General features: G+C 44.8%; 1 protein-coding gene across 5 annotated transcripts in view; it reads right to left on the bottom strand.

Moving 5' to 3' along the window:
- The window catches only part of ctbp2a (C-terminal binding protein 2a), a 66,685-nt gene that overhangs the window by 5,396 nt on the left and 45,073 nt on the right, over nt 1-16,216 (bottom strand). For 4 of the 5 annotated variants that reach the window (XM_030106128.1, XM_030106130.1, XM_030106126.1 and 1 more), the window contains one exon: nt 3,532-3,686. In XM_030106128.1, coding sequence (XP_029961988.1) covers nt 3,532-3,686 — 155 coding nt within the window. Of the gene's footprint in view, nt 1-3,531; nt 3,687-14,655; nt 14,743-16,216 lie in introns of those variants that run through there. The other variant, XM_030106129.1, reaches the window with a different exon arrangement.

The raw sequence follows: 16,216 nt of genomic DNA, 5'->3' as shown, positions 1-16,216 counted from the left end.
TCCATCTGCGTTTCTATTACAGCTCCTAATCATCGTCATCCTAACACTGATACTTTTTCTTTTTTTTTTCCATAACAGTGTGAATGACTTGTTGCAGTCAGTGTGAGTGAATTGCTTTCACCATCACCCAGTTTACGGCCGCTATTCTTCATCTAAATGCAAATGGATTGTTTACGCGCGCTCTAAACCGCGAGTGGTTGTCTTGCGTGCTCGCCGCATAATGAGCGGCTTGCCAAAGCTGGTTTTTGTCACAATCCATGCATTCAGACTGTATGCAAACAAGGCTGGAGTGGAAGCAGGCGGGACAATGAGGCAGACTGACAGCTGCCGGGGAAACCCAGAGACAAGTCCAGGCTGTTAAACAACCGGTTGAAATTCACCACGCGCTAACTGAATTAACTTAGCGTAGGCTTCATTTTCCACACAAGATTTTTTTTTTTTTTTTTTCGGCCGGAGAAGATGCTGGAAAACCAGGCAGAATCTTGAAGAAAACAGGAATAAAAGCCGAGAGCAGGTGCTTCACCTGGAGTGGAACCAGTACGGAAATGGGTTTAGTTCTGTGCTGATTAGCTGTTGTGTGAAAAAAACGGTTTTCTGCAGTTCCCACAGTGCATGAACACCTTGCTTTGCTTTTCAACCTGGAGGAAATCGCAGGAAGCGTGAAAATATACTGTCAGAGGAGTTTAATGAGTGTGCAGCAAGTAGCGCTGTAATAAATACCTGGAATATAATATTAAATTATCTTTTTCATGCATTGTGCAGTAGATGCGTATTGCTGTGGTTAATAGAAAGGCTTGATCATCTCAGAGTTCATTAATAGTGTCATTTTACAATAAGGCTCATGTTTCCGCCTTGTAGAATGAAGAATTTCAAAGAATTTGCATTTCGTTGTATCATTACTACTGTAGAGTTTTTGGGATTATTCACACTATATGCATGCGAATAAAGTTATAATAATATATGATCATTATGAACGAAAGCATTTGTTGTATTTGCACAAAATGCTACTTATGCACATAAAAAATGAACTGTATTTTGCAAAAAACCACTGCAGTATGCAAATGTTTGTTACAAGTTGTGAGGAAATTAATTAAATATTGCATTCAGACTTAGTTATTAGAAAAGATGGCAGATTTCTTTCTCTCCAAATCATGCTGGAACAAAAGTGAATTACAAAGAGCGATTCGATGGTCGGCAGAACAGATGCTGGGAGTAGTTCAAACTTCAACAATTCTGTGTACGTGTATAAAAACATGACTAGATGCACAATGAAGTAATCTAAGCCACAGTAAGTGCAGAACCTGGTGGTATTTTCCAGGAAGTATCGCTTATCAGGAACATAAACAGCAAAGCTGCATATGTGAACTATAACTGTGAAAAAAAGTGGAGAAAGTCTGCTCAAATAGCCCAAAACAAATGTTTCTGTTTGTGTCACTTTTATTGATGTTTTTGCAGATTAAACTGCAGAGCGACACTCAATCACATTATGTGATTATGTGAATGTCACCATTTCCAACCAACTGCAAAGAAAACATCAGTTCAAAGCTCGACAGTATGCTGAAGGAAAGTACTGTCTGACAAATTCATACTGGTGTCCCTTTTTTTTTCTGGAAATGTCCTTTCGTTCTTATTTACACAACATTTTCTGTGTGAGTGATGTGATTCGCTCGATTACGCTCGCAGCCGTCAGTAAGTGCCGGCCCATTTTACTTCTGCACTAAAATAGCAGCATTTCATAAAAGCTGCCACCGGTGATACAGTGAATGTGAATGGCACTCGAAAAAAAAAAAGCACATCGCCGTGTATCTTTCTGCGGTTCAATGGGCCCGCTTTGTCTTTCCAAGGACAGTGCTGAATCACTTATAATACGCAGCGAGTGCTTTCTAATGAATTTCTTTTAACGCGTCGCCCCTCGGAGGGAGCCACAAAATTTTATTTTGCGGGCCGCGTCTTCCGGAGCTCACGGACTCCAGTTTACTCAGATTCTTTAACTGGTGAGCGTGGCTCATCGGCAGGCGGCTCAGAGAGGAAGACGGCAGCCTGCTCCTGTTTGCGCCTTGTGATTTTTGTTTATATACTAGAAGAGCGCTTCATGACTGAAACTCACCGTGAGCCGTAGACTGTGTGTGTGTGTGCGTGAGCATGCACGCCCCATCTGTACACTCCGCTGTGCAGTTATAGTTATGGGATAGCTGCCAACATCTATAGTCCCAGATGGGGCCTGTGTGTGTGTATTCAGAACACCCTAATGGGCCTGTGTGTGTGTGTGTGTGTGTGTTTTTATATATTTAAATGTTTCGTCTAAAGTTTGGGGATGGAAAGTAATAGTTAGGAGTTAGTTTGGAGTAAATCAGCTGAATATGAATGTCAATCAATGCAACGTTCCTGGAAGGCATGACAGCACTAGGCATGCGTGTGTGTTCCTGGTGGGGACGGTAACCTGACACGGAGCCAGCCGCTATCAGAAGTCAGCTCCCATCAGGGGAATCAATAGATCAGGAAAGAAAGACTTTGTGCAAGTGTGTGTGTGTGTGTGTGTCTCGGTGTGTGTCTGTGGAATAGTGTTCTTCAGAAATAGTTTCTTCCCCCAAGGCCGTTAAAACTCAGAGTGCAAATACATAATGTGATGCATGCATTCAAATGTTCCTTTTAGTTATTCATAATGTTATAAATTTATTCAAAAACAAGCACTTTTGGATTTTGGTTACGATGAACAGTGGGAGTAAAGGTATCTATTCCTCTCAATTTAAACTCTAATTTACACCGTGGTTTCACTTAAAAGTGAAGTTACCTCCTCTCCTAATTGTAAATTACCAATAAAGAGGATTTTTTTTTCCACATTCAGCATAACAAAGCATTTTGAAGTAAGCCTTCTCCCTTCTTCTTTGTGAATAGAAAGACAAATCCTCCGACTTGCGGTGTAAAAACTGCTTCGGCGCATCGACAGTAAAATAAGACAAATGTATCACCCACAATGGCTGCGAACAATTACACTGCCTTTCTATTAGCGGCCTCCTCCTCCTCCGTATTTAACAAAGCAGCACTTCAGCGCCCAGTGGGATTAGAGTCGGTGATGAAACCATTATATTTGAACTGGGAGGTTTGAACAAGCCAGTGGGCTGAAATATCATTAAAGCGTTACAGAGGGAGAGACGACTCCTCTGCACTGTCCTGACGGCAAACAGCTCTGCAAACATATAGAAAGGCCACGCTGTTTGGTCCTCTAGTCCAATAAGTAAAAAACACCACGAGACAAAATCTGCTTAAATTCTTTGTTTACCCTGTTATTTCTTTCTCTCTTGAATAATGGGGCAGACTTTAAAAGTGTCCACACTTTAAAAAAAAAAAAAGAAGGACACATAAAAGTGACAGTGAGTCCGCACAAACTAATTACAGTTAATTACCCAGATAAACAATGAGGCCATAAAAAGAGCCGGTGCACTCATCGGGGAGCTAAAAGCCGCTGCGGTGTCGTGCCCATGTGGGTAATAATCTGAAGAGAGGAGCATCAAATCGAATGGAATCTGGCACCTTTTCGTGGATCTCCTGTGTGGACTGAGCGTCGCAGAAGGCCACAGTGGCCAGGTCTTTGAGGATGGGCATCTCCACCGTGCAGTCGCGCCCATCCAGCAGCGCCACCAGGGGGCGCGGGTGCATGGGCCCGTTCATGATCTGGGGCCGGATACCTGCAGAGAGCCAGAGAAAGAAAAAAGGGGGAGAGGGAGTTCATTATTTATGTCTGGCACACACAGTCAAGTGAGCCGCGAGAAGACGGGGTGAAAGGCTGGCACGGCGGCCCGCAGCGGGATGTGTTTACACAGGCCGGAGGTGTGTGTTTAACGCTGTGTGACGGGCTCAATCAGCATCCCCACACACACACACACACACACACACACACAAAGTCTCACACACACACCTGAGCAGGATCGATACTCTTGAACTCGACTCTTTACTTTAAACTACTGTGATCAAATCCTTTACCTGGAAACACCGGTCGATAGCCCACATACACACACAAACACACACACTCGCCCCCAACCAATGTCACCACCCCAATCACACACACCTCATCCACACTGTTACCAGGCAACAGGTCCTTTCACCCCATGAGGTCATCCCCTCCATTATCCTATCAGTGTGCAGAAGGCGGCGGGGCCTTCGCCGCTCCGCGCTGAAGAAAACCACACAGCGACAGGATTCAAAATCCTCAGCAGGATTGTTGTCGTGGGTTTTTTTTCTAACTTTGGTCCCAGAGTTGTGATAAAAGTTGGTGGAAACCAAAAACGTGCTGCCGCTCTCTCCACACACACCAAATGAAGATATGTGTGTGGCTGCAGACTTACGGGCATTTAAGAAGTGAGCGCAAACATGTGACACGTCGGCCAGTCAAAGGTCAAAGGTTCCTGCAGGCTGTGTGGTTTCAGTCAACCTATAAGGTTATGGGATGCTGCACTGTGCAACAAGCAGGACCTGATAAAACACCAGACCGAGCTTTGTTCCTTTTCTTCTGTGTGCAACGCTGTTTTCTCCACAGTCCTCGAAGAAGAAATGATCCTTCTGTCACTTTCTCAAAGGTCACATTCAATATTAAATCTGATCTTTGAATGTGATGATCACATCAGTGAAAACAGAAACAGATATTTCAAGCTTCCAAATGAAACTCGTTGTTGACTGAAGGTCATCTGAACTCTGAAACTCGTGTACGGTGTTATATTACAAACTAGAGCTCATTTCTGACAGCAGTCAGGGTCTTTTCTTATTTCATGTAATGACTTCTCCTCTCCAACTTTGATATCAATAAAAAAAAAGGGATTGTAGTCGTTTCTTTTCTAAAAACACAAGCAAATTGTATTACAATGATGGCAGCTGTTGGAAATTGAGTGAGACCCAAAAAAATGGAGACAAGTTCTTCAAACTACCAAGGCTAAAAGCTATAAGATCTACTCAGTTTGGCTCAATGTAAACACATGTACTGATGGAAACTGCTGTTTTGCACAATTTTGAATGTCAATTTCATGCACATCCCTGCAGGTTTTGTCAATTTTCTCCACTAACTATGGGCATGTGACTTGAGAGCATGTCGAGCTAAACAGTAAAGACGATCGCAGAGACTGATAGAAACTGTAACTGTCTGAAACTGTCTCGGCAGACAGTTCACCGGTACAGACAAATAAAAGGCCACATCTGCACTGCAAGGTTTGGTGGAGAGGCAAAAAAAAAAAGACAACTTTTAATAGTGACAATATTCACACTGTAATAACTTATCAAAGTCCCCCCAACACACACACACACACACACACACACACACACACACATTTCCTACTCTGCCTGAATCCACCAGAAAGAGCCAATTAACTTCCTTCCCCCTCTTTAAGATCAGCGTGATGCATTCTTTAGGTGATAAGGAAACTGTGTAGGGGGAAAATTCAGAGTCACAGTGTGGACCCGAATTTAGATTAAAAAGAGGGAAAAGGAGGGAAAAGAAGAAGAAGGGGGGGTCCACACACCACCACCACCACCACCACCACCACCACCACCACTCTCTGGCTCCCTGCTGCCTGTTGTCATGGTGATTAGAGGATTTGGGCAGGATTATGAAATATTTTATTTAGTGGCATCTGCGCTGCTGGAGAGGACATCCAAGCCAGCCCGGTCCGTGTCTGTCCCTCTAAACTCTAAATTTTTTTCTTCTTTTTGGGAAGCGAGGACGGTGTTTGCGACCTCCACGGCCGCAGACATGCGAAACACGCGGCAAACAGATGACGCGTGCGTGATATGGCACAGATAAATAAATAAATGAATATGAAAAGAGGAGGTTGCGTGCGGAAAGTGTCGGCGTGACAGTTTAGCCGCGCTTCAGTTCTGCACCAGTTGGCTCGTTTCATTATTTCTGGGCAGTTAATGGAAAAGGCTGCATTAATTACCGATCTCCGTTTTACCAATTTTCTGCCTCTAATTGACAATTTAAAGTCCCCCAAAAAATGTATTTCCTCAATCAGCTTGTTACTATGCGTGGCAGGATTTTCTGCAAAACATCTCTGCGGAAGTTAACGCAGCTTGGAAATTCTCAACTTTAAAAATGTCTCTAATTGAGAGTTTTCTGTGCATTTCTTAATGGCTTAAAGCAGACAGAGCTCAGCTTTTTACATCCTCCTATCAGAAATAGGCCCAATCTGAATATAAATGTGATGGTTTGTGTGTTTTATGCTCTGTAGCAGCCAAGAATTTAATAACTTCTAATAATATAATAAGTAACATTATAATTCTGGCCATTTTGAAAGTTCAGTCAATAATGTAATAACTTTTCCATAATTTAATAACGCAGCAAACTATTTTTTTTATCATCTTAATTGAGTGAAGTTGTTCTATTGTACGTGTGAATGAACGAGTATGATCACTATGCCATCAACAGGACTTATTTTTAAAAAGTCCACAGCCCAAATCCTGCAAATAAAGCTTAATTCTACAAGAAATGCTATTTTATTTACATATTATAAAAATATCTGCTGCTGTTCTTACATTTTGAAAGTTTTTTAATGCTACTCCTTAAAGTAGCATTAAAAAACACACACATTTTTGGCAAAACGTCACATTTTTGGCAAAACGTTATAACAACAATGACTCATATATTCTGTTGCACTATTTTGTAAGTTATTATGTTTTTGACTTTATTACATTTAAAAAGTTGCTATTTCACTGTTTCTATTCTTTCTAGTAGTAATACTCATATTATTGAAACAGTTTGACTTTTAAGAAAAGGATATCAAACTCATCTTCTTGAGCATCAAGTTTCGAAGGGGCAGCTGTGGCTTGTTAGAGTGATCGTCTCTCAATCAGAAGGTTGCAGGTTTGATTCCCTGTGTTGCCATGTTGAAGTGTGTGCCCATGGGTAACGGCTTAAAGCGCTTTCAGAGTGATCAAAATGGTGGAAAAGCAAATCCATGTTGTACAATATGTAAAATATATATATATCTCAAAGTGAAAAGAAGCTTTTATAATATGATCACTTTTTTGAATGATCATTTTATAAGTTAGTCTCCACATACTGTAGCTCTACACACACAGACACACACACACACACACACACACACACACACACACACACGGAGAACATGAAGAGTATCAGTCTGCTTCTCCTGCCCACCAGAGAGCAGAGGAATCAGGGATTAATTAAAGAGGAGCTTAGTACGTCGTCATTAATATCGCAGCTTTAGAAAAGCGACACGTCGTGCATTTAGCTGAGCGAACAAGAGTTTCTCTGTCTGTTTCCATCAGCCACAGGTGAAGCAGAACCGCACGCTTATCAAACTATGTCGGCGGAGAAAATCTCAGTATTTAAAAAAAAAAAGATTTGAAAACTTGTTTTGTTTTTGCAAGACCCTAGTGACTAAAAGAAAGTTAATGAAAGATATCTTAGATAAATATATTAAAAACCTAGTCTATCATGGCCTCTGTTTCTGTGCTTTTCATCATTCTTAAAAAAAAAAAAAAAGTTTCTTGTGACTTTCGAGTTTTATTGAAGTGAAACTCTGCAACAAACTCATTCTTCTAATGTGGTTCTTTAATTTCAGAGCGGCCTCATTTTCCGAGTTCAAACCAGCGCAGTAAATTGATTATAATGCTCCATTAGCAGTTTTACAGACTTGTTTAGACGAACTGATAAATCTTGTCGCTTTTTACTGCGCTGTTTTTACGATTCACACCCTGCTCGCTTTGCTCGCCGTTGATTTTGTGCCCTTTTATAGCAGATATTTTCGAAATTTTACAACTCTGTTTATTAAAATACTTTGAAGATGGAGAGATAATTTTTTTTATTACAGCCTATTATGTGAAGCCCATAAACATTATCGTTGTGCTGTGGGATATTTTTGAAGCAATATTGTTGCGAATCTGTTGCAAGAGTTGTGAAACTGTTTGTGAGCAATTTGTGAATAGTCTTGATTTCGATTTAAAGGTGCAAAAAAAAAAAAAAAAAAAAAAAAAAGGTGTTGTGGGTTTGAATCCCAGTAGCATCAGGTAGAAAAACAAGCCCACTGTCCAGTTCCAGTTGGAACGACTCGCTGTGGTGAACTCTGGGAAACCGCACAGATCTCTGCAATGCAGTGTCATCTTCAGTATGTTATCTTTTTGGGTCAAATGTGAAAACTTTGGCCAACCCAGCATCCAGTGACCTCCGCTAAAGCTTCTCCGTCCACTCTGCTGCAGTGTGAGTTCATCAGCCTGAACCAATAACTGCTCTGTTCTGTGAAAACTCCTGAACACAACATTTCCTGCTTCTTTAGTTTAGTTTTTTTTTTTCTCTCATTCAGGTAATGCACTGCTGGAAAAAGTCAGAAATCAGAATCCCTGCATAGCGCTTATAATTTGGACCTGTACCAGAAACTCCACTTGTTCCTATTTTCACTCTCTGAATGAGGCTTTCAGTCCTGAGAGGGCATACGGAGGAAATGGCTAAATGAAAAGTCCCAATAAAGCCGCTGCAGCCAAATCATCCACGATTCTGACCCCACAATTCACCTGGACGTTCATTTTTCTTGCCTGTATTATCTGAATACGAAAAAAAAAAAATACAAAAGCAAATCAGCTGAGGAGGCGAGGCTGTAAGAAAAATTCAGAACCGCCTGTAATTTTTGGAGTTATTGAAGCCTAATAAATCCACCGCCATTATTAATCCAAGACCACATTCACAATTATGGCGTTGAGTATAGACTAAATAAAGTCTTAGTGCAGTTTGATGGAGGAAACACACTCCTGCACACACTCCTGCACACAAATAGAAAGTGTAGAACAACATAACAATGATATAGTCGCAGTTACACCTCTATATAGAGCTCCTAGTGAAGGCAGCACTCCATAAGAAGAGTCGCCACAGTCGTTTATTCAGGCTGAAATTATGTGTGTTTGTGTGTGTGTGTGTGTGTGTGTATGTTTGTGTGTGTGTGGGGTATGCATTACAGCGAGGCAGCCTTGGACAGAACACCGCTGCTCGCCAAACACCTGTGGCTCGGCTGCTCTCTCTGCGCCTTCTCATCACACTCCTGCAGAGTTCATTATCAGACTGGGAAAAATACTTCCATCATCGAGCAGCCGCACAAGGAAACACACTCAAACGCAGCATATACACACACACACACACACACACACACACACACACACACACTGCAAGATGAAAGCACAGGGAGTTGCTTATAGCAGCGATACACACAAACAAGGAGCAGCTGGTGGAAGGAGCAGCATCACTGGTAGGAAGTAGGTCAAAAAGCTGTTGATTAATTATTTCCTGGTGGCTAATGGCCTTTCTTCGGCCTAATAAGGCAGAACGCGGCGCCACGTTTAGCACATGATAAATCTGTGGATAATTAACACTTAACCAGCCCGTTAATGTGGCTCCTAATGACGGGGGGACCTGATTGGAGGGCGCTCGCCGCCGCCTGCGACGGCCAGAATCAAAGCCCAACCGTAAATAAAGAGAAAGTTTATGCAGAGGAGAAGTCAACAAATTGGCGTTCTGCGTAAAGGAACAACGCACACTGGGCTGGAAGGTTGTGGTCGGATCTGCGGCGACCTCGAGTCGCTCGTGCCTGCCGGGACTGTCTGTCAAGGTTAATGAGTTTCGGGGCTTTAATCTCAGGTCTGAAGATTGTGTAACTTCACTTCACACTACATTTAATCCCGCGGAGGTCAAGCAGATCAAGCAAGTTGCCTCATCTACACCTTTTCAATAGCTGGAGGAGATAATGCTCAGACGTTAAAAGGAATGTGACAGTGGATCTAATGAGTCGTTCTGAAGGCCTGATGGTCTTTTCATGCATATTTTCAGACCTGCTATCTGCTGTTGACCTCTTAAACTCTCCATCTGCCCTGCGCTCACCTCTCTATTTGAGCTGTTACGCTTTTAATTAGCTCGACCGATTTCTCAATTCGTCACAAAGAACAGCTCATTTGTTTCGAGGCCGGGCGACCCAGACGTGTCTGATGTGTCAGAGTGTAAGGCTTCCCGGTGTCAATTTGATTCACAACAAAACTAGGAAATTGGGAGATTACATTCAACTCCGTAAGTCTGATTTCAATTGAAAATAAAAAACAATTTAGTTCTTGTCTTTGCAATTTGTGTAGAAATCTTGGCTTCGGCCAAGGTCTCAGGAGGTTGTCTGCTTTTATATTTTGATTTGAGACGGTGTCCCTACAATACCTGGAAGTGTAATCTTACATTTTAGTCTTTAAACTGAGCGAATCAAAACATTTTCTAATCTGGTGAGCAATTAAAGGCAGTTTGCAACGAGCTGGATAATTCCATTAATCTCTCACTGTCGGTCCAATGAACATCAGCACCACGTCAACAGCACTTTATCCCGGAGTCAGGACTCCATGAATTAGCTGCACATGATGGTTTTCCTTGGTATATTTAACCACTGAGCTTTACTCATCACTGGTGGTGTGGATGCCGCTCTGCTCTGTGTCGACTTCTGTCACTGTAAAGCACGTGTTGATTAGTTATTGGTCCTGATGGAATATCCCAGAGACTCAGTAATAACAGTCATCTGTATGAAACGCAAGCAAGAAAAATATGTTTGCAGAATTGAGATGACTGTATCCCTGGAATAATTACATAATGATAATTGGGGTTACGTTGAGATAATACAGTATTTTGCACTCAGGAGAAAACTCAGATTGTTAAATAAAACTCACGAGGTAATTATTTGATAATCGGGAGAAAGAAGGTTGGTTCGGTGGTGATTTTTCAGCTTGTGTCGATCCCACCCACTCCTCTCCTCTCCGGTGACGCCAGCCGTCCCGCCCATCAGCCAGACCCACAACCTGGACTCCAGAAAACAAAAACCCAGGCCAAGACTCTTCCTGTCCAAACACAAGAGTCCCACCCAGCGGCGGGCTCGCTCACTCCGAGCAGGAGAAAAAATAAAAAAACACATTGCGTATTTGCTGTTACATAAACTTCTGTGCACGGCAGAGACGACACGACTGAAGACGGTTTACATTAGGCTGTAGGATTTTTTTTTTTTTTTGGCAGCCAAAAGCTAATTACTTGTGCCAATTTCCTGTTATTGTCCCCGAAGTATTTATCAAAGCACAACAGCCAGCATTGTCTGCAAGCCAGCGAGTGTTAAAGAAACAAAGCCAACAGCTTGACTGACTCAATCTAAAGCGTGTTCCGTGTGACAGCGCACGGTCTCATCCAGCGGGGGTCATGTGTTCCCGCGTCCCTCGGGGAGGTGGGGGGGGGGGGGGGGCTTGAATGGACTGAGGTTGATATCATCCTCCGCCGACACTAATCACAAACTGGATGATTCGTCAGGAAGTACGAGAACTTTTGGCAGCGCTGGCAGCGGCGTACACTCCCCGCCACAAATGGATTACAGATGTTCTATGCTAAAAAAGCTTTTTTCTTTTCTTTTTTTTTTTTTTTTTTTTATTACTAACAACAGAAATAGAAGTAATCTTTTTAAACGTTAGAGGGAGAGAGAGAGAAAAGAAGAACTTGTAGAAACATGCTTCTCCTTTGAGAATACAATCTGGGGTCTAATTCTCTGGTTTGGGAGGGCTGATTTAAAAAAAAAGCATTTTCATGAAAAGCTCCTCCACCAGCCGCTGTGAGCGCCAGTTTTCAGGACGACAATCTCCAAAATAGAGCGCAAAACAATCAATGAAGGAAAATAAGCCCTCACTGAAAACCCGAGCTTCTGGAAACTGGTGTTTAAATTGGTCTTTAAAAACATCACAACACAGGAGTTATCTCCGCTTCTCCTGCTCTGTTTCCTGACAGATCGGGCGCTTTGGTTTTTGCGGTTTCATGGATCTCCAGCATGCCTCGGCTGATTTCCAAAGACGATTTTATTTGGGAGTTAATGCACTCCCCTCAGATTCAGCGATTCTTTTTTTTTTTTTTTTTTTTTTGAGGTTGTCACACACTTTGAAATGTAAATGCCTCTCTCTGGGAACCCTGCGCTGTATTGACTTACCTCCACCATTGTGATTTCATGAATAATACCACTGTGTACAGTGTCATCTCAAATCTCTGCTAATAGCGTTGGGAGACAGTTTAGTATCCTCTCTAAAAGGGGGACGACACAAAGTGGAGACCCTCTTTTATATCCTGACATCATTATAACCACTTCTAAATTACAGGTGATTTTTTTTTTTTTTCCCCTTTCCTTTCTCACAAGCTGCCATCACCTCCTGGTTCTTTTCACTCTCCTTCTCTTTCAATTCCCCACCTCCTTTCCCCCCCAAACTGTTGTGCCAAAAAAAAAAAAAAAAAGAAAAAAAGGTGACGAAATGCTTCTAAATTGCTCCGGCCAGCATGATAGCCGCCGTGGATGCTCCCTCTCCGAACAATAAAGCAGCCAAAACAAAAGGAAGTGAGGGAGCTTTCCACGCCGCGGTGATGTCAGGGACACGGCGGCGGCGGCGGCGGTGGCGGCTGGGTTCACAGCAAGTCTCTTGGTAAAAAAAAAAAAAAACACTCTGCGCTTGAAGCAGGACCCAAAAGCAGAGCTCAGCGGGCTTAGGACCAACAGCTGGTTCTGGTTACCTAGCAACGCCCAAGCTGGGGGGGCCCGGGGACGGGAACTGTCCAAGAGTGAGACCGGGTGGGAGGGGACAAGCTCAGAACCCGGTGGGCTTCTCTTTGTGGCAACAAACCGCGGCAGGAGAAGCTCGACTTCACAAACCGAGAGCCCGACCGGGCAGCCAGAGCAGAGGTCGACGCACAACCTGAGCAGTCCCGCCCGAGAGCCAAACTTTCACCCGGATCCCAGTTTTGGGACCCCACAAAGAGAGAAATGCAAAACTACACACACACACACACACGCAGAAACACACACAGGCAGTGAGTTTGGCTGCACTTAGTTTCACACACACCCACAGATGATAGCCAGTAACGATCGGCGATTATCAGGCATGTCACAGATCTTGTTAAATCAAACGTTCAAGGGCATTCACAGCTCTCCATGCCAATGCCCCCTTCTACGCCGCTCCTTCTCTCTTTTTTTTTTTTTCTTAAATCCTGCCGATCTGACGCGTCCTCTCACATGCAACTTCGAGTCTCAAACAAGCAAACGTGAAACCCTCGAACACGCTAACAAGAGTCCGGCGCCTGTATTCCTGGGAGTGTCTGCTTTCTTGACTGTGTTTACGATCCCTTGGCATGTGTAGAAAAAGAGGGGAGGTGTAATCTTTTCTTTGGCAGGGCTCCTCCAGGCCCCCGCCGGACCCTATCAGCGCCCGGCTGCACCGCCACCCCAACCTCTCGCTCTCTTCTTCCACTATGTGGACGCACAAAGACATTGTTTGTCCTCCCTTCTGCCTGCGCCCCCTCCAAAGTTATCACCACCCAGACGTTAAGCCAGAGGGGCTGAGTGAAGGAGGAGAGAGAGAGAGAGAGAGAGAGAGAGAGAGAGAGAGAGAGGAGGGCAGAGTGATATTAGATGTAAGAAAGAGTTCTGGACTGAAAGGGGGGAGAAAAAAAAAACACGGATGCTGACATGAAGATATCACAGGTGGTGAGAAGTGGGGAAGCGGCGACAACAATGCAAAGTGCGAGTGAAGAAAAAGCATCCATCCTCTTTTTAAACGGCGTCTTTTGTGCCTCACCGGCGAGGCCTCCGAGCGAGCGGGGTCCGCAGACAAAAGCAGCTGTCAGTGCTGATGAACAGCGGACAGCGCTCTCCTGCTTTACTTCACAGGAAGCCAACGCCGGCGTCCAGGTCGGGAGCGTGGAGACACACACACACACACACACACACATACACACCGTGCAGGAAGCGGGAGGGAATCTCAGCTGAGACGCATCCCCGCTGGTCTGCACTCAGATACAATCGACTGGAATTCCTAAATACACAACTTTAGGGATTTTCGTCCCACTGCTGCCATAGCTACTGCTTCAAAACTGAGAATGTCAACAATGAAGTAAAAAGCAGGATGCTTTTATCATCTGGACATGACTGCTTATTTCAGTATTAAATACTGAACAAACTGGGCTCAAAGTGCTTTAAATTTGCTCACATAAACACAACTGATGGTTTCAGCAGCCGCTGGTAGATTTGTGTGTCTTGCCCCATGGCACACTGGGACTGGCTCAGTGGGCGGCGAGGATAAAACCACCGACCATGTGGTCACAGCATGGCCTCCTCTTTAGAGAGAACCACCTCAAACCAGCGCACACACACAGCATCGCCACCGGAGAAATAAAAACCCGCAGGAATAGCGGCAGTTCAAGTGTGGCCCGTCCTTCGGTGACCTTTGACCCTTCCAAAATGACGAGCCCATCCGATGACGCCGTTCCCCGCGCCGCTGCGCGCAGCTCTGCGGTTTCAGGAGCGAGGAAACACTGACACGCTCACATGGGTGCTTGCCCTCGTGCGCACACACACTGTTTTCATGACACACTTCATTGCGAAAACATAAGAGGCTCATTAGCCTTAAAGCCAAATCCAACCCCCCCCCCCCCCCCTCCACCCCCCCCCCCCCCCCGCCCCCGCACCCTCCACCCACTCCCAACTCCCCTACACACACACTAACAACACAGCTTTTTTATTATTATTATTATTATTATAACAGAGTGCACACACACACACACAAACATGTTCACACACATTCACACACATGCATAATGCACAAAACAATGTGAAGCCTTGCCTGGGAAATGCTGTCTCCACATTCTTCAAATCAGGTGCTGCACATGGCAGAAGAAATGTAGCAGTGACCGACAGAACCCCCCCCCCCCCCCAAAAAAAAAAAAAAAAAAAAAAAAGAATAAGAATAAGAAGTGGGCGTTGGTGTATTCTCACGCAGTCTGCCCCGGGGTTATCCTCTCCTCTCCCTCCTCTTCCTCCTCCTCCTCCTCCTCCTCCTCCTCCTCTCCTCCTCCGCTGTCTTCGCCCGCTCTCCCCAAACGCTGGTCTTCCAAATCCGTCCTCCGCCGTCACCTCACCCCGAGAAGTTCCATTTCCCTTTTTCTCCTCAGACGGCTGGTACTCTCGAGAGGGGGAAAAAAAAAAACAAACGGACAGTGGCACCGGAGGGCAGTGGGTGAGGGGGAGGACAGGAGAGCGAGAGCCGCGATCGTCACTCCCCCTACCCGCGGCTGCCTTCAACTCCTCGAATCTCCAGAGGAGAGGAAGGGGGAGAGAGGGTGAAAAAAAAATTGGATCTCTATTCGTCTTTAGCCAGCAATCAGCACTTCTCTCGCGCTCTCCTCTCTTCCGCCTCTTGAGCCGGATCACTTGTGTCTTTTCTCCTCAGCCTCCTCTTCCCCGCCGCCGTCTCCTTCTTCACTCCCCTCGCAGCAGGTTCGGGCTATTCATCCACACGTCAGCCTCACTCCGTCAGTCTTTTGTTGCAAGTCACAGAAAGACGGAGCGAGAGAGAGAGAGAGAGAGGGAGAGAGAGTAAAAGAGAGAAAGAGAGGAATGGGTGGGGGGAGAAAATTGGGGTGGCGGGTGAGGTGGGGGGGGGGGGGGCGCGACAGAAAACAATCCGTTGCCACTGCTATGCAGAAGAAAAGGAAAAAAAAAAAAAAGGGGAGGTGAAAACAAGAGAGTGAAGAGAGGGGAGACTGAATCCTTGAAGAGCACCAGTCACAGCGAGAGGTGCAGCGCTCCTGGCACACGTACCACTCTCTTCCATTCTCTCCGACCTTCCCCTCCGCTCAACATATTTTCCTTCGCCCCCCCCCTCCTCCTCCTCCTCCTCTTCTTCCCTCCCTCCCTGCCTCTCTGTTTTATTATTTGTGATCTGGCCTTCGCAGTCCTTTAAGAGTGCCACCCCCCCTTTTCCCCCTGCTTTTCTCAGTCTCACTCCCTCTTGTTCAGAAACTCTCCCTCAAAATCTCACTCTGCGATTACACCCCACACACACACACACACACACACACACACACACACACACACACACCTCCTCCCCTTCCGTCGCGCTCCCTCATTGCTGTTTAAAATGGACACGAGCAGATTGGTTTTGCCGTTCAACAAACCACCAAAGTGCCCTTTCCGCGTTGTTTGGGGTTTCACGCCGGCGCTTGTCGAGCCCGCGCGGAGATGCAAAACGCGCGATAACAATCTCACACAAGGACGAAGGTACGAGAACCTGAGGCGTGCACTTCAACGTGCACGCAATCACACCGGAGGACTGACACATAATAAATAGTTAATGCTCTCAGTAAGGCAAAAAAAGATTTTTGTTTTAATGGAAAATACCTCAG

The sequence above is a fragment of the Salarias fasciatus genome, chromosome 13 (assembly GCF_902148845.1).
Source record: "Salarias fasciatus chromosome 13, fSalaFa1.1, whole genome shotgun sequence".
NCBI classification, from domain to species: domain Eukaryota; kingdom Metazoa; phylum Chordata; class Actinopteri; order Blenniiformes; family Blenniidae; genus Salarias; species Salarias fasciatus.
The sequence above is the reverse complement of the archived record's forward strand: the minus strand, read 5'-3'. Positions and strand labels throughout refer to the sequence as shown.